The sequence below is a fragment of the Caenorhabditis elegans genome, chromosome IV, assembly GCF_000002985.6.
Source record: "Caenorhabditis elegans chromosome IV".
Lineage (NCBI taxonomy): Eukaryota > Metazoa > Nematoda > Chromadorea > Rhabditida > Rhabditidae > Caenorhabditis > Caenorhabditis elegans.
In genome coordinates, this window is record NC_003282.8 from 7,099,388 (window position 1) to 7,121,588 (window position 22,201).

Genomic DNA, 22,201 nt, shown 5'->3' on the forward strand with positions numbered 1-22,201 from the left:
TCGAAAAGTCGCAGAGATCGCAAGCGAGGCGACAAAGAGAAAACGGAGGAATAGTTCGGATACTTCTTCATAGTCTTCAGCTTCATCTTCTTCTACCGGCTTCGCTCCGATCATTAAGAGATTTAGACAGACGGAACGAGAAATGTCTTGGATCGGAGAGAAGCAGACAGTGAAACAGTGTGTGTAATGCACTTGGAGCAGAAGGAGGCGACTGCAGCAAACAGTTTGTTGTTTAGAGGAGCAAAGGAATTGAAGAAGGGAGGACACAAATGACACTTTGTTGTACGGAAACTCGTTTGAAACACACGGCTGTTCGCTTTTCAACTGGTCACTGTTTAGGATCTTATGATAAACAACAAAAGATATAGAGTTGAAGATTTCAATTTTATCATTTGGCAATATCCAAAAATCCAAAAAAAAAAAAACTTGAAAACAGTTATTTACAGTACTCGTTTTCTTATTTGTAATATGTGGATCACAATTGTGGAACCTCATTTTATTTTTTTTTCGTAAATTTGTTGAAGATCCTTTTAAAATAGCAACTAATCTAATTGCCAATTGGTTACTTTCACAATATGTACAGTTGGCTGAAATTGGTTTTAAAGTTGCATGGGTAGTAATCGTGTTCCTATTTTGCTCGAACTTTGAAAATAGCGGCAAAATATGAATTTTAAATTTTGGCATTATAAGAATTATGTAGGTATTTACAGTGTTTTACAGTATGACAACAATCGTAACGTAAAAATTTCAAAAACACGCATTGCCACGATTTCGTGAAGTTAAGGGACACAATGACCTGAGAACTTGCAACAAATGAAGTAAAGTTGCAAAAGTTGATTGAGAAGTGATAACGAATTGGTAAGTCAAGGAACAGGTCTCTCTAGTTTCTCTAGAGATCTCTAGTTAAAACTTTAAAGCTTAAACGAAATATCTTGACAATCCAATAGGCGTATCCTGTTGAATCCGGTCTAATATAATGTTCAGATGACCGTAACGAAAAGATGATTAACATCAAGAAAAGAAATGAAAATCATTGAAGCATTCGAATGAACAAGTGAATCATTGTTGAAATCCTGTAGATTATCTATCTGAATGGAAGAATTAAGATATTGAACAGCACGTGCTGATTCTGAGACTGAAGAAAACTTCGCTGTATTATAGGGTAGCAGGAACATATCTATTTGAAATCGACGAGAACACGCCCGCCCTCTAACCATGGGTCTCATTAGGTATTGGCGGCAACACCTCGAATTAAAACGTTTTCATTAATGTTTTGCAAATTTCAAGCAGATTCAATCTTTCTTGTCATGTTTTCATCATCTTTATACGGAAATTGATGGAAAAAAAATTGACGATTATCATTTGAAAATACTAATAAAAAAGTTTGCCGCAAAATACCTAACGAGACCCATATTTCGGAGGCGGAGCGCTCTCAATTGGCCGCGAAGCGCATTTTCACGACGATTCTGAAAGATGCATTTTTCTGCAACTCTATAATACAGTAAGGCGATTGTGAGGTTAGATTTTTTTGTAAAATCAGTTTGTCGCGTTTTCCAGAGATTTCGCAGATTATATAGATCTAAAAATTCAAAAAAGATAGTTTTTATCAAAAACCAGAAAGTGTTATATTGAACGATTATAACGAGGGCGCTCACTGCTCATGGAGAGAGCATTTGGGGGCGTTTTATCGTCCAGATGTGCTCTATTTTTTGGAGCATGAGATGAAAATAAAAACGCTGACACGTTACACCCACTCTTCAATAAATTTCAAATGGGAAAATCAAAAGAAACCAACAAAAAATCATCTAAAATAAGACATTTTTCAACAGTTGACAGTTTACTCCTGAAGTTCGCTGGAAGGGATTCATGAAACAAATCAATATCAGATTACATGTCCATTGCTCGTTGTGAAGTATCCGATTTCATTGTAAACATTTTTTGTTCCTCCAAAACTATTTTTGTGGTTTGAATTAAGATTAACTCGTTCTCGAGAGTTAGACTATTTATTTTCAAAATTTCTGTGAGATCTCAGTATAATCAAAATGGAAATATATTAACAAATTGAATACATTAATTCACCACTCATCACCATCACCAACGTAAACAGCAATGTGCTCTTCATCAGCAATATCAACTCGACGAATTGGTTGCTCAGGTGGCTGTGGTTGTTGTGTAGAGTGGTCGTTGGGAACATGCCTGAAAAATAATAAATTATTTTTTTCTATAGAATTGAACAACTGTGAGGCTAGGTTTTAACCGGTTAAACAAAATATAATTAAATTAATTTTTCCATCTTTGCAATTAAATTTAATTATAAATTGTCTCAATAGACGCGAAATTTTGCGTCAAAAATACGGTACCAGGTCTCGACACGAGAATTTTTTGTTAAATAAAAGGTGTGGGCCTTTAATTAGTACTGTAATCTCAAACCCTCGTCGTTGCGTAATTTTCATTTTATTTTCATAGTTTTTGCATTTTATTTGTTAAAATTTAAATGGTTTTATTGTTATTTTTGAGTTTTTAAATCAATAAACTATGAAAAATTATGGGAAAGTCGACACCAATGACAGTTTTGAAATACAATACGACTGGGAACCGTTTTTGTGACTCTAATATCACAAACTTTTTCACTGATTTTTTCATTAGTTAAAATTGATCTTAACAGATTCATTATAATTTTTTTATAAGCTTTTCTTCTAATGTTCGGATTTCATTTCAAAAAACATACACTGGTTTCTTCAAAATCTCCTCAATGACACCAGGACAATTTTGGCGTCCGTACGCAAGAAGATCGTTCAGAAGGGCCATCGTCTGTAAATACCCGAATATTTTAAGCAGAGATGTATAATTCTTACTTTTGATTTTTTCTTTTCAGGTTCGGATAGCACACGACGTTCCTTAGTTATTTCATATTGAATATGATCTGGAACTGCATAGAGCCGCATTTTGACATCTGAATTATGTTTTCTTTAAAAAATATTATTCTGACAAGAATCTCACCGTTTTCCGACATTCTTGACGATGATTCTCTTTCATTAACGAATACAACACGCTTTGAAGGTACATAGTCATTTTCAATGTTTGGAGCTCTGGTATTTTTGCATTTAACGTTTTCCCATTTAATTCCAAGTCGATTTTCTCGGACAATTGTATTAAAACGAAGACTGTCTGATGCATGATCTCGATATTGATCGGTAGTAATCACAACACCATTGATTTGAGATGCAAACTGCAATGCCACGGAATCGTCGAGATTCGAACTCGGCACGACAACGCAGAGATGATTTTCGATAAGCCTATCAATTGCAGATTTGAAGTTTGTTGCATCTTGTTTCGCATATTTACGGGAAATTACAACAAAAACTTCAAAATCGCGAACGACGAAGAAACGGATCAGTGAAAGGAGAGGCATCACATCCGGAATATGAGCTGAAAAATCTTTGGTGAGGCCCGGGGAAAAGTATATTTTGTGCATACATGATTTGCTATTCTCTCTTCTGTCGGGATAACCAGATCCGCAATGCATCACGTTAGCTCCATCAATAACAATTGTACGAGCAACTGAGTTAGGAATAACGGAATACTGTAAATTTTGTGAATACAAAATTATATTTGAATGGTACTTAATTATTTACCAACTTGATGACACTACTGAATTGATCCTTTCCTTCTGGGCACGCTTGCAGATACTGATTCCTCATACGTTCACATTTTAGTCTTTCCGTGAGTCGATTACTATTTAAATCCAATTGCAGATATATTCGAAAAATATTTATCTAACCTGCAAAACTTCTCAAGTGTTATATTCTTGCACTCCAACGCATCGTACTCTTTCTTGTCAGTCTCCGAAATTCCACATGTCATTATGAGTAATCTGAAATATAATAATCAGATTAATAATGAAATTCAGCAACGTTCAAATAAATTGAGGTTATAAGCAATATCGTAAAAATGTTCAGAGATATGTTCAGAGATACATATCTGGAATTTTATTCATTTATTTTTGTAAAATTCAAGAAAAAACGGCTCTTTTTTAAATTTTCTGCGTTCAAAAAAGATAATGCAAAACTTGTGCGCCTTTGTCACACTGCTGGCGCATTCATCAAACTTGCTGGCGCAATTCTCGATGTGAGTACGTCCATCTGATGTAAATAGTTTAAACCGAGCTGTAAACATGCTCACACGTCGCTTAGGATCAAATATTCGATGGCTAAAACATTATAAATACAGTACAAATGCACAGGAACCAACAAAAGTCAGGTAGTAGTCTATTTTCAAAGAAAAATAAATTGATTTTTGAATTTCAGGGGCAAAATCGACCAATATGTGGACGTTTATGAAGAGTTCATTGGTGTTAAAACTGTTCGGCAAGCTCAAGAAGAAGTTATGAGGTGGGAAAAAAAGTTGAGTGAGGCTCAGCTGGTTCGCCGGGAAAAACAGTCGGAGATCAACAATCTACAGTCTCGTCTAAAAGAAATACATTTCGATTTGGATAGAACCAGCAGAGGAGAAGATAAATATCTTCAATTGTTAACTGAGGAGCATCAAATTATTAAAAAAGAACGAGAACTGCTGAATTCATTCGAAGGACTGGAAACTGCGGAACGTGAAGCTTTCCATCAACTTTCCATGAGGTTTCACTTTACGTTTTAAAATTGATCATTAATTGTAAATTATTTTCAGAGTACGATCAAGCCACGAAAGAGAAAGAGAACGTGCTGAAAAAACAAAATGGTGGGGAGTTTCTGCATCTCTAATTGGAGCACTTCTCGGAATCGCTGGAACTTCGATTGGAAATGAGCTGAGAATGAGAAAACTGAAAGAAATGCTTCCAATAGGAGGAGCTCAAATGAGTGAAATGGCCAAAGCGATTGGAGAGCAAAACGAGAATGTAAACACTCTTTCCGCATTATCCAAAACAATATTCGTAGTTATTCTATGGTTTTTAGGTCGCAATTTTCCTTGCGGATATGCGAAAAGCTCTACAAGTAGATGGAGTGAAGCCAACTGACGCACTGCCAGAATCTGATGTGAAGAAGGTCAGTGATCTTGATAAGGTATGCGCAGTTTTAAAAAAAATTGATTCGAAAAGTGAGAAGTCATAAAAATCTTCTTTGCAGCTTCTGACAACGATTCGAGAAGAAAATGCTCGTCTTTCCAAAGAAATGCGGGAACTATCACGGTTGGCTCAGTTAGAAGCAGCGTTAGATGCAGACCCAACATCAGTCGTAAGTTTTAAAGCGATTCTAGAGTTTTATTGTGATTTAGAAAGCAATTAACTAAAAATTTCAGACAAAAGTTTTGAAATGTTAAAATATAAAGTTTGCTTTAGGTATACGTTGGAAGCGACATGGAACGACTTCTCGAGCAGACCGAAAAGAATATTGAATCAAAAATGAAATTGCGAACACTTCTGACTGTTGTTGTCATTTATACCGCTGTCGCCGTAACTGCTCCGTGGCTTTATGCCGTATTCCGAGGAGATTAGCCTTCGACCTTTTTACTCATTTTAATTTCGTTTAGATTTGTTTGCATTACTTCAATTGTATTCCCGGTATATATATTCACGTGCTGCCAAAAGAATGTTACAATGTAATTTCTAGAGAACGTTTCCCTCGACGGGTGATTTAGTAGACAAGTTTATCACTTATGTAATCTTTTTCCGAAAATTTTTGAAAAATATAAATAAAATCGATCGATTATCACTTTTATTGTGAACTTGTTTTTTTTAAACAATCACCATCAAAGATCAAAAATAATTATTTTCGTATCGTAATTGCAATGAAGAAAGTGTCTGCAGAAGTTTTGTCAAGCAAGAAACCAAGTGTAAAAAGTGTGAGTATTTAGAAGTGAGCACGAGATTTCTGAGAAAAATTGGTTTCAGAGCACCGTAAAGTTGAAAAAAGATGAAGGTCAACGGTATGATCTGGTGGAATTTATTATAAAACATTTTAGAATTGCAAATTGGAAGGAATACGGTGGGGTAAGTGGATATTACTGTATTCGGTGAAGGTCTCGAAACGATTTGGCAATTTTTTATTCTTTTTTTTATTAAATCTCGATGTGCGCCTTCAAGTTTAACGCTCCGCCTCCAATGCATCGGTCTCGTTGGGAAATAGAAACGTTTTCAATTACTGTAGTCCATTTCGCAATTTTCGAGAATTTTCCCGTTGTTTTTAATGTTAATTCCGAATTTGATGAAAATAAAATTATCTTTTCAACTTACCATGCATTCTTTTAAACATCATTATTACGACATAAAAATAATTAAAAACAACGGAATAACAAAAAATACGGAAAATGCTCGAAAATTGGAGAAACTAATTGAAAACGTTTGGATTTACGATTTTTCTGAGAAATACCTAACGAGACCCATGGTTCGGAGGCGGAGAATATTCAATTGTCCGTGGAGCGCATTACCACTGTTTCAGAAAATTCATTGCCATGCGCCCCGTTGATACGAATGTTTCCATCCTTGAATCTTGCACTTCTCTAACATTTTTCAGGTAAACTATTATGCCCATGATATTCTACATATTCTGGATGATGTCATCGAATTGTTTCGAGCAGAAAAACCATTGCGCAATGTTTCCCCGCCTATTACAATAGTTGGTAATTTGAACGGCCAAGTTCAAGATTTAATCCGAATTTTGAACATAAAAAATGAGAAAAGTAAAAAAGAAGATGGATGGAAGCAGGTGTTCGCGACTGAAAAGTAATTTTGCAATACTTATCTGAACATACAAGTAATTTTTAGATTTGTGTTTCTCGGAGATTATACTGAAAATGGAACTTTCAATTTGGAAACCATATGTCTTTTATTCGGATTGAAAGTATTTTTTCTACTATCACTTACAGTACTTCACAAATGTTTTAGGTTCTCTTCAGTAGTCGATACGTTCTTCTTCGTGGTCAGCAAGAAGCATCGCCTTCTCCAGTATTTCTGGTATATTCATTCGTTTATTTTAAAAACATATTTAAAAAATCATAATAGTTAATATTTTTAACCAAGGAAAAAATACTTTATTTGTATCCAATTTTTTTGTGATACTTTATTAACAAATTTAGAATCAACTCCGTGACCGGTTCCCTGGAGGAATTGGAGATGATATTTATGCAAAATTCGTGACTGCGTTCAGTTTGCTCCCGGTTGCAGCATTGGTTGGTGAGAAGATTCTATGTGTTCATAGTGGAATTTCAAATAATGTACAATCTTCATTAGGTGAAATCAAGAAAGTACGAGTTTTTGAGTGCATTGTGTAGATTTACTAATCGTTTCTTCTTTTTTCGATTCCTAAAACTACGAAAATTGATAATATTCATCCAATTTCTCATGATTTGTTGTATGCCACCCCATTGGAAAAAGATGACGGAGATCTTGGGTGAGGCTTTCTTTTAGTTAAAAAAAAATAGAATTAATGAAACAGTAGTGCTAGAGAACTGTGGAGTAGCGTATCTGAAATAATCCAAATTGAAGTTTTTCTTTTCAATATTTATGCAATTTGTCTCCGATTGGTCTACATCAAATTTTATTACTCATCTACAGTACCCCTACGGAAACACTCATTCCAAATCAATATCCATACAATATCCAATTACTATCTTACTAAATGTACAGTATAGCTAAAATACTCGTAGATTATCCTACTGGTTCCACTACAGTACCCCGGCATTAATCAAAATCTTGGTCACCTTTCAGATTAGTGAATAAATTAATATTTCTAGATGTACAGTTAAATTTAAAAAATTCATATTTGTTATTGTCGTACTTTTTGATAATCAAATGATTTTGCTCTCAATTTACGTCAAATTTTCATTTACAGCGGTGCTCTGTATTTGAACTTTGAACATCCAGAAAAGCACAAGTATTACACTGATCAAGCAGTTTTAAAATTTTGTGAAAAGACACAAATTGATCTGATTGTGAGATCTCAAGAGGTTAGTTAAAAAATAGGAAAATTTTTGAATAGTTTTTATTGAATATTCACATTTTCAGGTTCCGCCAAATGGATTCCGTTTTCTTGCTGACAAAAAGTTGATCACAATTTTTTCCGCTGCTGCTTATAGTAACTACAAAGTAATTTCTCTCAAATGAACGGTACTTGAACAGTAATAGAAACTTGCTTCTAGAACAAAGCCGCATTCTTGCGAGTCGATAAGAACGGTGCTTGCTCGGTTGTTCAAATGAAACCAAGTGCTCATAAGCTAAGATGGAAAGAAGATAAGAGAAAGCAAGCAGAAGAGCCTGGAAAGAATATTGAAAGTGCGGAGAATTCAAAATATGTTAAGGAACCAGTTAAGAAAGCAAGTAAGGAAACTGCTGAAAAGGAGCAAGAGAATAAGTAGACGGAATTGCAAAAGCCGCCTTCTAAAAAGTTCACGTAGGTTCAAAACTATAAATCCTCCTAATTTTATGTTCAGTTCAATATACGATAACGAATCCGGCACGGACAAAGTCAAATCAACATCTTAAAATTACACTCATTTTAATACATATTATTATTGAATAAATCCACATCTCAACTCGTTTTCTTTGAACTTGAATCTCACTGGGAAATGCCTTGGTTTGAACATTTTTTGCAGATCCTTCAGAAACTTTCATCAGTTATTGGAAGATTACCCCAACTCGTTGACCTTTTCAGTACTGTTATTTTGAAACATTTACTGTTTCAAAACAATGTCACATAGAGCTGTTGCAATTTTCTGCAACAGAACATTTAAACACCAAATTTAATTTTTCGTGAACTTTATCCATTTTTCCTATCCCCTCTTATAAATTTTCTACGACCAATTTTATTTGTGCAATTCAATTTTAAATCATTCGAAAACCACAATGGATTCTCAAAAAGATTTCAACTTGGGAGACTCATCAAAAGGAGAAAAAGAAGGAATGCAGCCTTCGACAGGCAATAATGTAACTTTGCATTGATTGTTGTCCAGTTCAACTTGATTATTTTTGAAGCAATTCGAGCCATTTGAGTTTTTGAAGAAAATGATTCAACCTGGAAGAGTGATGAAACGATCAAAGGTAAACTACGCTACCTGCAGAAAATATAATGTTTAGTTAAATTTGAATTTTAGAACAATTTATCTTCAAATGAAGTCTGGTCGGTCTGTCGAGCAGTTATTGATGAGTTTAAAAAAGAACAAAATCTGATGGAAGTCAGTGCTCCAGTTACTGTGATTGGAGATGTTCATGGTAATTTTCACGATTTATATCGAGCTTTGTTGGCAAGAACTGAACAGGATATCACTGATGAGCAGAAGTCAAATTTTAGTACAAGACAGTTTGTCAGAGACAAGTGAATGAAGGAGCGGAAAACAATTTTAAATATTTAATATTCAGATATGTTTTTCTTGGAAATTATATTGACAAAGGTCCTCGATCGATTGAATGCATTTGTCTTCTTTTTGCTTTCAAGGTTTTTTTTTTCATTTTTTATGGGAGAAAGTTTATGTTTTTAAAAATTGTTTGATTAGTAGAAAATTCATAACATGTTGCAAGATTTTTCCATTGATAATACATTTCAGATCTGCTTTCCTCAGAAATACATTCTTCTCCGTGGACCTCATGAGTGTCCTTCTGTTAATAGTAGTGAATTTCTGGTGATAACCTTGTTATTGGCTATTTCCTCAAAATTTTATTTCAGGGTGTCATGGAAACGTTCTCACCAAATCACTTCAAGAAGATTCATAAAAAATTCAACGAAGCGTTTTCTTGGATGCCATTGGCGGCGGTTGTTGGCCAGAAAATATTGTGTGTTCATGGAGGAATTTCTCCTCGTTTGACTTCATGGGAAGATATTAGAAAGGTAAGTTTTCATAAACGATCGTACAGTGAACTTTTTGAATTTATACATTTTAGTCGTTTAACACTACTTTACTTCGCTACCTCAAGACACTGTATTCAGTATTTTGGTTTACAGATAAAACGACCACTTAAGGATGCCACTGAGGATCCATTGGCAACCGACCTGCTTTTCGCCGATACTTTGGATTTTGATCTTATTCATATTCCCACAAGGTTCAGTGAATCACTTAAAGTTATCTTCCAATGAAAACAACTTCAGAAAACCAAAATATGAATTCAACGTGATTCGAAATATGTCTGTCATGTACAATGAAGCTGCTGTGACACAATTTTGCGAGAAATTCAATTTAAAATTAATTATAAGAAGTCATATGGTAAGAAATGTGATTAATGAGGAAATTCGAAATAAAGTATTTTAGAAAGTACCATTTGGGTATCGATTCTTTTCTGAGAAACGATTGATTACTATATTCAATTCTACTGGATTTCAAAATGAATCGGTATTAGTTGAACACGTTTATGCACAAATTCATATTAATTCAGAATTACGGAGCAGTGCTCAAAATTGACGGGAACGCTAAAATTACAATCATCAGTTTGTTGCCACAGCAGTCAAAAGCAGAAGTTCAAGAGAAAGCACATCATTCCGATATGACTTCTGAGTGTAACACTATGTCAAGTAAAGGTCCATGAAGTTTTGATTGTATTTTTACTGTATTTTTAAAAATAAATTTTCATAGTGTGCATTTAATTTAATTTTATTATAGAGGAATGAAAAGCAGTAAAGAGTCAGAAGTTCCGGCGTCGAATTGATTTCTGAAAAATCAAAAATCGAGAGCAAATTTACAAAAAAAAATTACCAAGAAACATGTAGAATTTCTGAATAAACGTTCCCCTTCATGCCTACAAGGCAGGCTTAATTTTTTTTCGATGTCAGAATTTTTCAGCTTTCCTGAAAATACATGTACACATTCGGAATACAAATTCTGTTGGGACAAGTGCAAAACTAAACAGTTTCAAGTTATATTTTGTTAATAATCGTAACTTAAAGGAGGACTAACGGTTCGGAGTTGACTTTTCAGAATTATCATCCTTTACTGCATGTTTTCGTAGTTTATTTTGAAAATGATCAGTTACGTTTAAAACTGTTAATTTTAGATTGGTAATCCAACTCTTTGAATCATAAATTAATATCGAAATGTTGGAAACAGTTACAGTTTATTCAATCTGGAAAATATAAAGCCGAATAAAAATAAGTGAATGTAGAAAATCTTTATTTGCAAAGAGGATTTTCTTCATTTACGCAACGCCACTTTAATCTCCTTCATCAGATTGTCTTGCCAGGAAGAATGGTTCGATTCAATTGTCTTGATTCCGTTCGCCAGTTCTCGCATTCTGAAACACATTGAAATAAGGATATGGTGCCTACGAAAGGCCTACAAACCTCTCCCAAGCCACTTCAAATTCCTTGGTACTGTTATCCAAACGAGTCTTGTTAACTTCATTCTCGTTGTTCGCATACTTATCCGCTGCACTGTCCATGTCGAGCCGAGTTCTATTCAAGTTTGCGATACTGTCCGCGTGGAGTTTTCCCTCGTTTTGGTAGAATGACTTGTATTTTTCACAAATCGCGAGAACCTGGAATGACTAGTCTGTGAGCCATCGTGCATCAGTAGCTTCATACCCCTTTCACGGCATCAGCTTCGGCACCCATTCTAACATCAACAGCATCCATAAATGGTTTCACATTGATCTTGTCACCGAGACGCGAGTAATTCTCAAGGGTGCCAGAGAAACTGGCTTTCTTCTGCCACTTGCTAATATCTTCCAAGTTTGTCATGCTCTTGTGAAGGTCCTTGACACGTGGCGTCAGATTTTTGAAGTAGCCCATCGCATCGTCCACTTCTGCGGGAAGACTGAAAATTTAATGTAAATAACGAGCTTCTATACCATGCGAAAATTATCTGAATAGGCGGTTGCTAGAAAAAACACCTCAGCTGTTTTCTCTTACAATTAGGCCAGCAAAAGCGGACATTTGCGCGGACGCATGTACCTTTAAAGCCTTCAGTCACTTACGTTGTCGCCTTGGCACGTCCAGTCTTTTCCTTAACTTTCTGCTTCAGACGTCCAAACATGATGATGTTGATTAGGAAGCGATGAAGATGAGAAGTCCGAGTAACTTCGAGACAAGTATAATGAAGTAATAAAATTGTTTTTTCAAAATATAATGTTTTATCACGTTTCACCAAATGGCCTTGGGCGTGAGCAAAAAAAAACAAAATGTTTCAGGAAACACCAACATTTTTCATCAAATGACCTTTTACCGTGAAAAGGTGGTCACTGGTTCATGGTGTCAGAGGACGTTTTAGTGCAATATAAGCATGAAGTTTTCACTAAATCTCCTCATATCATATTCGAAGACCACAGAATCGAATGACGTCTGCTTATTTCGGAGTCGCTGGCGGAGGTAATGCTGGAGCTCAATCAGCATATTTCGGAGTCGGAGGAGGACCTGCTGGAGGAGGCGGTGGAAACAAGTCAGCTGGAGGAGGTGGTGCACCACCACCTGGAGTGTCGTGTTACTTGGGAGCTGGAGCCGGAGGCGCTGCCAGTGGACCTCAATCCGCTTACTTTGGTGTCGGAGGAGGCCCAGTTGGAGGTGGAGGTGGCTATGGAGCACCACCAGCTGCTTCAAATGATGCAGGATACTTTGCTACACGTGAGTTTAAATTTCCAGAGGGAACAATCTTATTTTAAGATTTTTAGCACCAGCGGCACCAGCTGGAGGGTCTTCGACTATGACTGCTGTCGGAGGAGCTCCTCGCGGAGCATCAACCATGACGGCTGTTGGTGGAGCCCCTGTTGGAGGATCAAGCACAATGACTGCAGTTGGTGGAGCGCCATCGGGAGCTTCAACCATGACCGCTATCGGAGGAGCACCTCGTGGAGCATCAACGATGACAGCTGTCGGTGGAGCCCCAATGGGAGGAGGATCAACAATGACTGCAGTTGGAGGAGCGCCATCTGGAGCTTCCACCATGACTGCTGTTGGCGGAGCTCCATCCGGAGCGTCTACCATGACCGCAATTGGAGGAGCCCCACGTGGAGCATCAACAATGACAGCTGTCGGTGGTGCACCAATGGGAGGGTCATCCACGATGACTGCGGTTGGCGGAGCACCAATTGGTGGATCTTCGACAATGACTGCTGTGGGAGGAGCACCACGTGGTGTCTCGACCATGACAGCCGTCGGAGGTGCTCCAGGAGGAGCTAGTACCATGACTGCAATGGGAGGTGGACCATCAGCTTTTGGAGGAGCACCACCACCTCCATCTGGATCAGCGATGGGAGGAGGAGGTGGAGGTGGGGCCACATCGGCTTACTTCGGTGTTGGATCTGGAGCTATGGGAGGTGGAGGAGCTGGCGCCCAATCGGCATACTTCGGAGTTGGTGGAGGACCAGTTGGAGGTGGTGGCGGTGGAGCCAAAAGTGGAGGTATACTTATTCATTTTGCAAAGCATATCTATAACCTAGCCTTTTTAAGGAGGCGGTGGAGGTATCCCCGGACAGTCGGTTTACATGGGAGCCGGTGGCGGCGGCGGTGGTGGAGGCGGAGCTACTTCTGCTTACTTTGCTCCAAGATAATTGCACTAAAATAATGGATGATTTATAAATGATGATTTTGAATTTATTGTTGTTTTTTGTTCTTACATGCATCGATGAGCTGAACTGTTCCCAATAATATGGAATAGTTGTCATTCGGGGTGCCAAAGCTTGACGCTAAAAAACCTAATCTTGTACTTGAAATTAATTTTCCCTCTTTTTTGAATCCCGAATTTACAAAAAAGTCAGTGTAAGTGTGTGTTGTGTGTTGTATCCTAAAAAGTACGCTGTTCTCTTGTCCGGTCTGAGCATTCTCATTCTCGCCATAATTCTTTAAATTCTTTTGTCAAACAATAACCGTTCCTTCGTTTCCTGTGCTCAAGCAAACTTCCGCTCGTTTAGTGGTTCTGTGATCGACACACGAGAGAATCTTCAGGCAATAGTGAAAGAGAGAATCGAGAGTAAACAAATACAAAAACAACAACTGGAATATGATTTTTTGGACAGCAATCGGAAAAAAGATCGGTGAGAAAGTGAGTTGTGCAAGAGCGAGCACGTGTAAATAGAATAGTGCAAATTACGATCAACCATCAGTTCCGAAGAATCCCATTTCCTATACAGAGAGATCTGATCTTTTAGTCATCCTGAAAACTTACGAATCGCGCAAACGAAATGTGAAATATCTTTCAATCAAAATTTTATGAACTGTTGGTTTATGTTTCTTGCTTCATTACCGTTTCCAGCCATATTTTTTTAGCTAACGTTTGGAATTCTAAGGTGCATCAACACATTATTTCATTATTTCCGTTGCAGTCCAGTGAGATGATAGAAGCAGTTGACGAAAATCATTAAATAATTAATAATTAGACTATTAAATAACTTTTGACCAACTTTAAACCATGAAAAATGAATCAATCGTTTTGTGCCAAATTACCATAAAGGTTTTAAATTTCAAAAAATAGAGTTCTTCTGGAAACCAAAGAAGCTCACTTAGTATTTTCCTATAGACGAAAAAATCATAACTTATTGTTATATTGTTTTTATGACAAAGTAAGTCCAGGTCTCGTTCATACCTGAAGGCAGCCGAAAAAATTTTTTAGTGCCTACATGGGAATTACTTTAAAAATGTATTCCTAATTTCAATTTTGTCGTATTCTAATCACAAGAAATACGTTTTTCCTAAAAATTGACTTTAAATTTAAAATGATTTCCAATCTTTGCATCAACTCTAGTCTCTGGACGTTACAAAAGACGGAAAAAAGAGTGTGTGCAAACAATGTGAACAGAACTATTCATAGTGATAACAAACATCCAATTGAGTGGATCCGTTTATATTTTGGAATGGCTATTTTTAAAGGTGAAGTATTGTCATTGGGGATTTTGAAAAAATACTTTCCTGATCTCTTGATGTCCTATCCTTTGGATATGTAGATACTGATCTGGTGAGAAGTTCGAAGAAAGTACTGTGATGAATGAGTAATTAATAAATATGTTTTAATTCTTAATACTGATTTTTATGAGCCAAGTTTAATAATCCTGAATAAAAGATTGCCAAAATGAAAACTTACAATTTTGTAGACTATTCAAAATTTTTTGTGTAAGTTTTGATAAATTACAAAGTCTTTTAAATATCTGAACTTTTAAAGGCTTCAGAAATAGTTATTTTCAGAGTTAATTTTCAACCTAGTTTCCCATCAACCCAAATTGATTAATTAACTAATGTAATTCGTTTGAACTATTCTATAATCGGGATATGATTGGTTCTCAGTCTCTGTGATATGTGTCTTTTACTTGATCTTCTTGTAGTTCTCAATGCCTTTCTCATCTTTCCATCGAGACTTAATCGGCTCTATGACACCCTTTTTTTCAACAGCACGTCACCACGTAAGTACGTGTTTCTTCATGAATCAGACCGGTCCGATACTGTCATTCTCTCTAAATCTCTTAATTTCTTCATTCTGTCAACCTCAAAAAACCATGTGCAAATTCCCCTCCCGGCCGCGTCTCAACGGCAGGCACAACCTAAGCTCCGCCTCTCTGAACCGGAAAGTTCGTGAGAAAATAGTGTGGTAACTGGAGAGATCGATTAGAGAAGCAGAAAGGTATCTGTGTGCCATTCATTTTTTGCCGTTTCCGCGTGAGTCAGACATCTCGACCCTCGAGAGAAGGAGAACACTGTGTTTTGTCTTTCTCTCACTCAGTTATCTCCTCGTTTTTGACACATATCTTAGCATACTGTAGACATTTGGAGCAACGTGACGACATTTTGACACCAAGGTTTGTATGCCTAGGAATTTCAGAGTTTGACGACTGACACTAGTGTTCATCTATAATTTTTGATTGGGTTTTTTTTCTGAGGGTGCCTCTCCACACTTTTTATTAAATGCATTACATGTTGTATTAGAGCATATGCTTAATTTGAAAATGAGACTAGGTAATTTTTGTAAGTTATTAAAATATAGTTTTTTATGAAAAGTAGTATTTGGGATGTACCTACTTAAAAAAATTTACGGATTACAGGAGAGCGCCAATAAAATTAATTGTTTATGTAACCTGAGAATTCAACTAAACGCTTCCCATAGTGACTGTTACAGAGTCTTCTCACTTCTCTAAAGAAAAAACTGTTTCTCACATCTTCCACTGTTCTCTACTGTTAAAGTTTTTAGAAATGAGAGAAAAGTGAAAAAGTAGAAAACTGTGGAAAATTTGAGAAAAAACTATTATCTTTTGCGAAAAAAGAAGACTCCGTAACAAGCCTACTTTCTATATAAAAAAATACACTCTTTTATTATAAAATTTCAGACTATAATATTCGGAATGCAAAAAGAACCGTCAGTGGAAACACGAGATGCGCAGAAATGATCTGCTGAACAATAAAATAACAATTTTTCTATCATCACTATCACTTTTTGTCATTATTATTCCAATTTATGCCGCTGAAAGTGAGTTTTAATATTGAATTTTCAAGCAAGATTGAAAAGTATTTTTGTAAATTCTATTTGAATTTTTTCTGAAATTACAAATTCAGAATAAGAAACATTTCTATAGTGCAAATTAATTTGCAAATTAATTTTGAAGTTATATCTAGATGTATTATTTTAAATTTTCTTCTAAACCTGCCAAAATGTAAATAATATTTCAGATTGACCTACATAACTTAATTTAAAGGCGTTTTGAAAATTTCAAGCAAATACAACTGTATATTTTTTCGAATTTCTAACTGACTTTTACAATAATGATTCACTTTTTTTCAGAAGATCTCTTGCCCCCATCCACTTCAAGTGAGACATTCCTAACTGATGAAGATTTTTTGAGACCTTTGAATGGTAAGATTTTGTATGATTTTAGAGTTTTCAAATTTTTATAATGACTGAACATTTATTTTTAAACGGTTGCCTTCAAAACACTTCAAACAATATTTCTAGAAAAACTACAGTACTGTAACGTTAAATTTTCCCTCATATGTCTCGCTTTTTCTGTCTATTAAACTTTCAAAAACCTTCAAATTCTGTTCATTTTTTTTTGGAATTTTAAGTCTCGAAATTTTTTCTGACAGTTCTTATGTCAAAAAATGAAAACTGCTCTCGAGCTCACATTACGCTCTTTGATCGCTTCTAAAAAATTTCCGGAAATACAAATTATGAGTACCATCACTTTACGTGGTGTCAAATATCAATCGGATGACATATATCGTCTCAATCGTTTTGTTTTCTGATCACACATTTTTCCACTCCTCTTTTTCTGCCGACGACAAGACCCAATTAACACTTGTTGTGTTTGTGTTGTGCCAAGAACAACAGGGGAGAAGCCCATTTTTTCGCACTTTTATTTGCTCATTTACGGGATGTTTGTCTCTCACTTCCTAAGACTATATTGGGTTTCAAATTGTTGGATGCTTGACAGTCTTAGTGAACCAAAAAAGTCTGTCTCGGGAGAAGATCAGAGGATAATGAACATTTTGCACTTTTCAGGAATTCCTTTGAGACCAATTCAATTTCATTATTCAAACTAGAAAAGCGCCTCTTCACAAAAATGATACGCAAATACCTTCAATAGACATTTGTTACTTAGAGTTTTCTAAATTTTTAGAATGACTTTTTGACAGTTAAACAAATAATTCAGTTTTTAGATCGTCAAAAAAAATATATATTTACAGTATACTCCTCTAACTTTCAGATGACGAGACATTTCTGACTGAGAAAGACTTCAAAAATGGTGAGAAGCTGGGTGAAGACCACGTGCCAGCTGGTTCAATTCTCTGGAAACAAGTCTATAAAAAAGGAGATATCCGAGGAAAGGCTGCCTGGAAATTGGTAAGTTTATTTTTAATCGGGTCAAAATCCCACACTAATCCCCCGTGACTTTCACTATTTTGACACGGGATAGCAGTATTTGGGAATGAAGTGCATGTTAAAATGAAGAGAATACATTATGAAAAACTATCGATGACAATGTCATCATAACCAGACAAACTGCCCCGTTTAAACCAAAAAAAACTATTCGATTATTCTCGGGAAAACCGGTTACTCGTGTGTTTTTTTAGAATACTGTTTGGAATGTTCAAAATTTGAAAAAGAAAATTTTGACAGTTGGGAATTTTGATCGAAACTCTGGAAATGTCAAGAACCTAGTTTTTGTGAAAAATGGTACCACATGAAATCCAAAATCTGGGCGGAGCCAAGTCGAGAATCCTTGCTTTGACAGTTTGAGTCTAACTGTTTACAATAGATACGGGAAATTTTTTTAACAAAATCTGAAAGTAGCCTTTGCCCTCATCTTGGCGTTTTTGCGCTTTCATTTCGAATTAAATTGTAATGAACGCAATTTTTTGGACTTTCTTTCTATATTCTTTTCAATATGATAGACGATGAAAATTAAACCATTATCCCACAAATGCCAAGTCATAGTTTAAATAATTGAATAGACTAATTGTAAAACAATATTTCATTAGTTTGGAGATGAAAATATTATCTCAATTTATAAAGATGTTATGATACAAAAAGAATTTCCATTTTGAAGAACTCGATTACAGGATCCAAAAAACAGCGAAAGCTTAAGAAGAAATGGAGTAATTACTGGTACACGAAAATGGCCAAATGGAAGAATACCTTATGTGATATCAAATCAATATAATGATAGAGAACGTGCAGTTCTAGCTAGAAGCTTTCAGGTTAGTTTCTGGAATATTGTTATTAGATGTATTCATTTATAAGTTTACAGGCATACCACGACAAAACCTGCGTTCGATTTGTTCCTAGAACCGCTGTAGACAACGATTATTTATACATTGGGAAGATCGATGGGTTTGTTGTAAAATATCAGAATATGTTCCAAACGGATTTTCCAGATGTTATTCGGATGTTGGAAGAGCTGGAGGCAGGCAGGAGCTGTCATTGGACAATGGATGCTTGCAGGTATGAAAAATATTTCTGAGAAAAAATAATTATATAGCTTTAAATATTACAAGATAATCTTTAATTTTCTAAAAACTTCGCAAAAAAATCAGCGATGACCTGTTTCAGTACGACACAGCAATCCACGAACTAATGCATTCGGTAGGTTTCTATCACGAACACGAAAGATGGGATCGAGACGAACATATCACAATTTTATGGCATAATATTGATAGGGGTAAGTCTTTGTACCTATCTCATGCCTACCTGCCTACTTGCTTACCTAATACCTATGTTTGTATTTGCACAGTATAGATTTGCAAATCCTCGTTTCATTTGAGTTTCAAAAGTACAACTGAAAATCAGAAAAAATCACACATCCTTTTGTGTAGGCACGAAACAGATGTAGGTCGCCTTCTTTAAGGCACATAGGCAGGCAATTTGTGCCAATATTGAAGATTCAATAATCGCACATGTCAAAGTAATTTTTCAGAAGCGTATGATCAGTTTGGAAAAGTTGATTTGGCGGAGAGCTCTTATTACGGACAGCTTTATGATTATTATTCTATCAGTGAGTTTTGTTTTTGAATTGTTTCGTAACATTTTATTTTCCAAAATACTTCTAGTGCACTACGATTCATTGGCATTTTCCAAAAATGGTTTCGAAACTATGGTTGCCAAACAATCCGAAATGACTGCTGTTATTGGAGCAGCAATCGATTTTAGTCCGGTAAACAGGAAAACTGTGGTTTAGAATTCTAATTAAATATTATAATAATTTCAGATAGACATCTTAAAAATGAATCTGATGTACCAATGCAGTGATGTGAAGCTTCCACCAACTGTAGTGGGGACAACTGATAAAACAATTGTTCCAGTGCCAGCTCCATCGGTTACGGTAGTGGAAGATGGTGAGTGAAATTTTTTAGGTGTTTTTCAGGAGATTTCTGAAATTTTTAATAATTTCTCTTTCGAGTTTCAATCATAAAACATGGAAAGTAAAAACAACAAAGACAAATCTTGGAATCAACTATTATACAGACGCGGAAATTTGCGAATTTTATGCAAATTTTTTCATGTCAAAAAGCTGCGCGCCTTTAAAGAGTACTGTAATTTCAAACTTTCGTTGCTACGGAATTTTCATCGATTTGAAATAGTTGTTCTCAAGATTTGCAAAAATTTATTAATACGTTTTAAAATAGAAAAAAAAGCTTTGAAAAATCGAAAATAAGTCTGCAGCAACGAAAGTTTTAAATTACAATACTCTTTAAAGGCGCGCACCTTTTTTCATTTAACGCAAATTGGTCGTGTTGAGATCAAGTACCGAAATTCCGGCGGAAAACTCACAAATGTTTGGAGAATATTGAACTAAAAAATATATAATTTTTCAGACTGTCGTGATCGAACAAACCTTTGCTGGCGTTGGATTGATCGATGCAAATCATTTTTCTTCGAGCAAATAATGAAAGAATTTTGCTCTCTTTCGTGTGGTTACTGTACCCCAAAAGCTCTCCAAACTGCAAAAGCATCACCACCGAACTACAGTAATACATTGCTAACAAAGTCGAGCACTTCGTATCTGCAGCATGGTTAATCTAAATTATTAATAATTAATTCCTAAAACTCCGGTCTTTCTGTGCATTCTATGTCTTTCAATGTCCTCCAAAAATTCCAGTTTTGCCATAATTTAATTGTGATTGATCTACTTATGAATTCACTTCTTTACTTTTTACGAATTTTATTCAAAACAACAAAAAACACAGTAACAAATAACAACAGATAAAAATTAGAAACAAGGAATATCCCGGTTTTACATCGAGGTTGTTGGAACGATGTAGACCTTGCGTCCATGGACGAACATTGGGATGATATTGTCGTAACCTCTCTGGTCGAGGATTTTCTGCAAAATAATTGGGAGCTTATTTCTAAGAAAAAGGAGACACCCACTTGAAAATCGTTTTCTCCAAAATAGTGGCTCAGCTCTTCACTTCCGCTGAATGGAAACTTGTAGATCCCATTGATATCCTCCTTCTCCAAGTTATTCCAATCCTGCATCGCCATTGGTTTTGCGGCCTGAATAAAATTATATAGAAAGAAATGTTTTAATATTGTGCTCACTTTCAAATCCAGCATAACTGTCTCGTTCATCTTGGAAGCTGTGAAAAGCTTTGCATCGAATTTGTTCACTCCGATCGACTTGTTGGTAACATGTTCAGCATCGGATGAGATTCTTGGCACTTCTGGACGAATACAGATTGGAGCGAGAGCTGGGTAATCAAGCAATGGGTCTAGAGATCCCAATGGTTTAAAGTCAGTACGACTTCTCATGATTCCTTAAGGAAATAAAATAAATTGTTTAGGACATTATGCTTTAATTACCAATATCGCAGGTTTCAACACCGACTGGCCAGAAAATGTTGTCTTGGCTCAGTTGCAGGTATTCGGGACGTTGATACGAAATTCCACCGCACACACACTCGACATTTCTATCCAACTTCATTACCTCTTGACCCAAATAGTAGAAGTCTCCGAAATCATCGCCAATATGTTGAGTATCTGAATGAGAAATATAATATTCGAACTAATATTTTCGGATTAAAAATACCATTCACTTCGATTAAAAATCCGACAAGAGGATTTTTAAGAACATCCGAGATCACAGCCGAGCCATTATGAACCATTAGGATTTTGACATTTTCGAATGTAAGTTTCAGCTTCTTGAGCTCCTTGTACTCGGTCAAATTATTGATTTCCGGATAGATGTACAACGGAAGATCATTTCTTGATTTGCGCTGCCTGTAACAAATAAAAACTGTCTACTCGTCTACTTTATCGGAAATTTGCTCACGCTTCGATGTCAAACAACCAGCGATTAGTATCTTCGAGCGATGTGCTCTTCAAGATGATAGCCACGTTTTGCAGTTCGTCCCGCTTTCTCTGACGAAAGAGGAAATTGACCGTTGCGATAATCGATTTAAACTCAGCTTCTTGCTCTTCGGGTGTCTGAATTGCAATCTATTAAATTTTTCATGGTTTTCACATTAACACAACGAGATCAAGAGAAAATATATATTATAATCTTACCAAATATCTCTCCTGCTTCTCTTCCGTATTGAATACAATTCCTCCCATCATGACAATCAGAAGAATCAAGAAGGGCGATAACAGCAGTAATCGCTTTCCAAGATGTTTCTTTGGACATTTTCTGTAAACATTCATATCTGATACGCATAAAAACAAATTTTAAAACTGTGGATTTTTATAAAAAGGAAGAAAACAATCAGAAAAACACAAAAAAAGGAAATCCCAAAAACAAATCTGTGAGGAAGTGTGAAACATTGCGTGACGGTGTTTGCACAAATGCGTCAGCTACAGTACACCTCGCATTATTTTT

At 35.8% G+C, this 22,201-nt stretch overlaps 7 protein-coding genes, 2 non-coding genes and 1 pseudogene across 13 annotated transcripts; 6 read left to right on the plus strand and 4 right to left on the minus strand.

Moving 5' to 3' along the window:
* Positions 1-96: 96 nt before the first annotated feature.
* On the minus strand, positions 97-231 carry ZC477.15. Its single transcript, NR_056118.1, has one exon. It is a non-coding gene; the product is annotated as an Unclassified non-coding RNA ZC477.15 (non-coding RNA).
* Positions 232-1,987: 1,756 nt separating this feature from the next.
* On the minus strand, positions 1,988-3,874 carry rde-8 (RNase NYN domain-containing protein). Its single transcript, NM_068706.7, has 7 exons — positions 3,782-3,874; positions 3,636-3,735; positions 3,478-3,583; positions 3,001-3,429; positions 2,856-2,953; positions 2,729-2,811; positions 1,988-2,196 (listed from the first exon to the last, which is right to left on the minus strand). Exons 1-7 carry the CDS (start codon positions 3,862-3,864, stop codon positions 2,076-2,078), a joined length of 1,020 nt encoding a protein of 339 aa, NP_501107.1. The 5' UTR covers positions 3,865-3,874; the 3' UTR covers positions 1,988-2,075.
* Positions 3,875-4,162: 288 nt separating this feature from the next.
* Positions 4,163-5,709, plus strand: ZC477.3 (Coiled-coil domain-containing protein 51; the record flags this gene model as incomplete). 3 transcript variants are annotated; one of them, NM_001028434.5, is made up of 6 exons in its annotated part: positions 4,163-4,260; positions 4,308-4,634; positions 4,684-4,891; positions 4,950-5,039; positions 5,121-5,228; positions 5,333-5,709. In NM_001028434.5, the coding sequence occupies 6 exons, from the start codon at positions 4,175-4,177 to the stop codon at positions 5,486-5,488; spliced, it is 975 nt and encodes a 324-aa protein (NP_001023605.2). The 3 variants fall into 3 exon arrangements, with proteins under 3 accessions (NP_001023605.2, NP_001023604.1, NP_001122832.1); NM_001028433.5 differs by having other exon boundaries at positions 4,165-4,260; positions 4,950-5,057; NM_001129360.6 differs by lacking the exons at positions 4,950-5,039; positions 5,121-5,228; positions 5,333-5,709 and adding an exon at positions 4,932-4,949 and having other exon boundaries at positions 4,175-4,260.
* Positions 5,710-5,781: 72 nt separating this feature from the next.
* ZC477.10 lies at positions 5,782-8,346 on the plus strand (annotated as a pseudogene). The gene is made up of 9 exons: positions 5,782-5,835; positions 5,885-5,983; positions 6,507-6,715; positions 6,758-6,833; positions 6,878-6,946; positions 7,069-7,382; positions 7,824-7,938; positions 7,997-8,077; positions 8,131-8,346. Coding segments are annotated over exons 1-9 (1,233 nt in total).
* A 363-nt stretch (positions 8,347-8,709) lies between these two features.
* On the plus strand, positions 8,710-8,730 carry 21ur-15641. The gene has a single exon (NR_056119.1).
* Positions 8,731-8,805: 75 nt separating this feature from the next.
* On the plus strand, positions 8,806-10,553 carry ZC477.2 (Serine/threonine specific protein phosphatases domain-containing protein). Its single transcript, NM_068710.4, has 10 exons — positions 8,806-8,914; positions 8,963-9,028; positions 9,082-9,302; positions 9,347-9,422; positions 9,532-9,606; positions 9,651-9,812; positions 9,927-10,024; positions 10,071-10,185; positions 10,231-10,311; positions 10,355-10,553. The coding sequence occupies exons 1-10, from the start codon at positions 8,834-8,836 to the stop codon at positions 10,502-10,504; spliced, it is 1,125 nt and encodes a 374-aa protein (NP_501111.2). The 5' UTR covers positions 8,806-8,833; the 3' UTR covers positions 10,505-10,553.
* A 516-nt stretch (positions 10,554-11,069) lies between these two features.
* ZC477.7 (BAR domain-containing protein) lies at positions 11,070-12,067 on the minus strand. 2 transcript variants are annotated; one of them, NM_068711.2, is made up of 4 exons: positions 11,888-12,067; positions 11,496-11,727; positions 11,256-11,449; positions 11,070-11,206 (listed from the first exon to the last, which is right to left on the minus strand). In NM_068711.2, exons 1-4 carry the CDS (start codon positions 11,944-11,946, stop codon positions 11,107-11,109), a joined length of 585 nt encoding a protein of 194 aa, NP_501112.1. In that variant the 5' UTR covers positions 11,947-12,067; the 3' UTR covers positions 11,070-11,106. The 2 variants fall into 2 exon arrangements, 1 of the variants encoding a protein (NP_501112.1); NR_131563.1 differs by having other exon boundaries at positions 11,107-11,206; positions 11,256-11,727; positions 11,888-11,946.
* Positions 12,068-12,216: 149 nt separating this feature from the next.
* ssq-3 (Sperm-Specific family, class Q) lies at positions 12,217-13,498 on the plus strand. The gene is made up of 3 exons (NM_068712.5): positions 12,217-12,530; positions 12,578-13,306; positions 13,356-13,498. The coding sequence occupies exons 1-3, from the start codon at positions 12,245-12,247 to the stop codon at positions 13,454-13,456; spliced, it is 1,116 nt and encodes a 371-aa protein (NP_501113.2). The 5' UTR covers positions 12,217-12,244; the 3' UTR covers positions 13,457-13,498.
* Positions 13,499-15,511: 2,013 nt separating this feature from the next.
* Positions 15,512-20,539, plus strand: nas-8 (Zinc metalloproteinase nas-8). The gene is made up of 12 exons (NM_068713.7): positions 15,512-15,691; positions 16,217-16,356; positions 16,669-16,740; positions 17,591-17,727; positions 18,447-18,584; positions 18,635-18,717; positions 18,762-18,828; positions 18,937-19,045; positions 19,301-19,378; positions 19,434-19,537; positions 19,592-19,718; positions 20,199-20,539. Exons 2-12 carry the CDS (start codon positions 16,263-16,265, stop codon positions 20,399-20,401), a joined length of 1,212 nt encoding a protein of 403 aa, NP_501114.2. The 5' UTR covers positions 15,512-15,691; positions 16,217-16,262; the 3' UTR covers positions 20,402-20,539.
* On the minus strand, positions 20,529-22,026 carry C34D4.10 (CHASE2 domain-containing protein; the record flags this gene model as incomplete). Its single annotated transcript, NM_068714.2, has 7 exons — positions 20,529-20,707; positions 20,755-20,880; positions 20,926-21,140; positions 21,187-21,363; positions 21,413-21,603; positions 21,656-21,810; positions 21,892-22,026. The coding sequence occupies 7 exons, from the start codon at positions 22,024-22,026 to the stop codon at positions 20,618-20,620; spliced, it is 1,089 nt and encodes a 362-aa protein (NP_501115.1). The 3' UTR covers positions 20,529-20,617.
* Positions 22,027-22,201: the final 175 nt, after the last annotated feature.

Coding starts and splice junctions, on each gene's coding strand:
- rde-8 (NM_068706.7), bottom strand. CDS start 3,864: ATGACATGTGGAATTTCGGAGACTGACAAGAAAGAGTACGATGCGTTG. Junction 3,736..3,781: donor ACACTTGAGAAGTTTTGCAG/GTTAGATAAATA, acceptor GGATTTAAATAG/TAATCGACTCACGGAAAGAC. Junction 3,584..3,635: donor TCAGTAGTGTCATCAAGTTG/GTAAATAATTAA, acceptor CAAAATTTACAG/TATTCCGTTATTCCTAACTC.
- ZC477.7 (NM_068711.2), bottom strand. CDS start 11,946: ATGTTTGGACGTCTGAAGCAGAAAGTTAAGGAAAAGACTGGACGTGCC. Junction 11,450..11,495: donor AAGCTGATGCCGTGAAAGGG/GTATGAAGCTAC, acceptor TAGTCATTCCAG/GTTCTCGCGATTTGTGAAAA. Junction 11,207..11,255: donor TTTGAAGTGGCTTGGGAGAG/GTTTGTAGGCCT, acceptor AATGTGTTTCAG/AATGCGAGAACTGGCGAACG.
- nas-8 (NM_068713.7), top strand. CDS start 16,263: ATGCGCAGAAATGATCTGCTGAACAATAAAATAACAATTTTTCTATCA. Junction 18,829..18,936: donor TGGACAATGGATGCTTGCAG/GTATGAAAAATA, acceptor GACCTGTTTCAG/TACGACACAGCAATCCACGA. Junction 19,379..19,433: donor TTATGATTATTATTCTATCA/GTGAGTTTTGTT, acceptor AAATACTTCTAG/TGCACTACGATTCATTGGCA.
- ssq-3 (NM_068712.5), top strand. CDS start 12,245: ATGACGTCTGCTTATTTCGGAGTCGCTGGCGGAGGTAATGCTGGAGCT. Junction 12,531..12,577: donor TGCAGGATACTTTGCTACAC/GTGAGTTTAAAT, acceptor TAAGATTTTTAG/CACCAGCGGCACCAGCTGGA. Junction 13,307..13,355: donor CGGTGGAGCCAAAAGTGGAG/GTATACTTATTC, acceptor AGCCTTTTTAAG/GAGGCGGTGGAGGTATCCCC.
- ZC477.2 (NM_068710.4), top strand. CDS start 8,834: ATGGATTCTCAAAAAGATTTCAACTTGGGAGACTCATCAAAAGGAGAA. Junction 9,029..9,081: donor GAGTGATGAAACGATCAAAG/GTAAACTACGCT, acceptor TTTGAATTTTAG/AACAATTTATCTTCAAATGA. Junction 9,607..9,650: donor TTAATAGTAGTGAATTTCTG/GTGATAACCTTG, acceptor ATTTTATTTCAG/GGTGTCATGGAAACGTTCTC.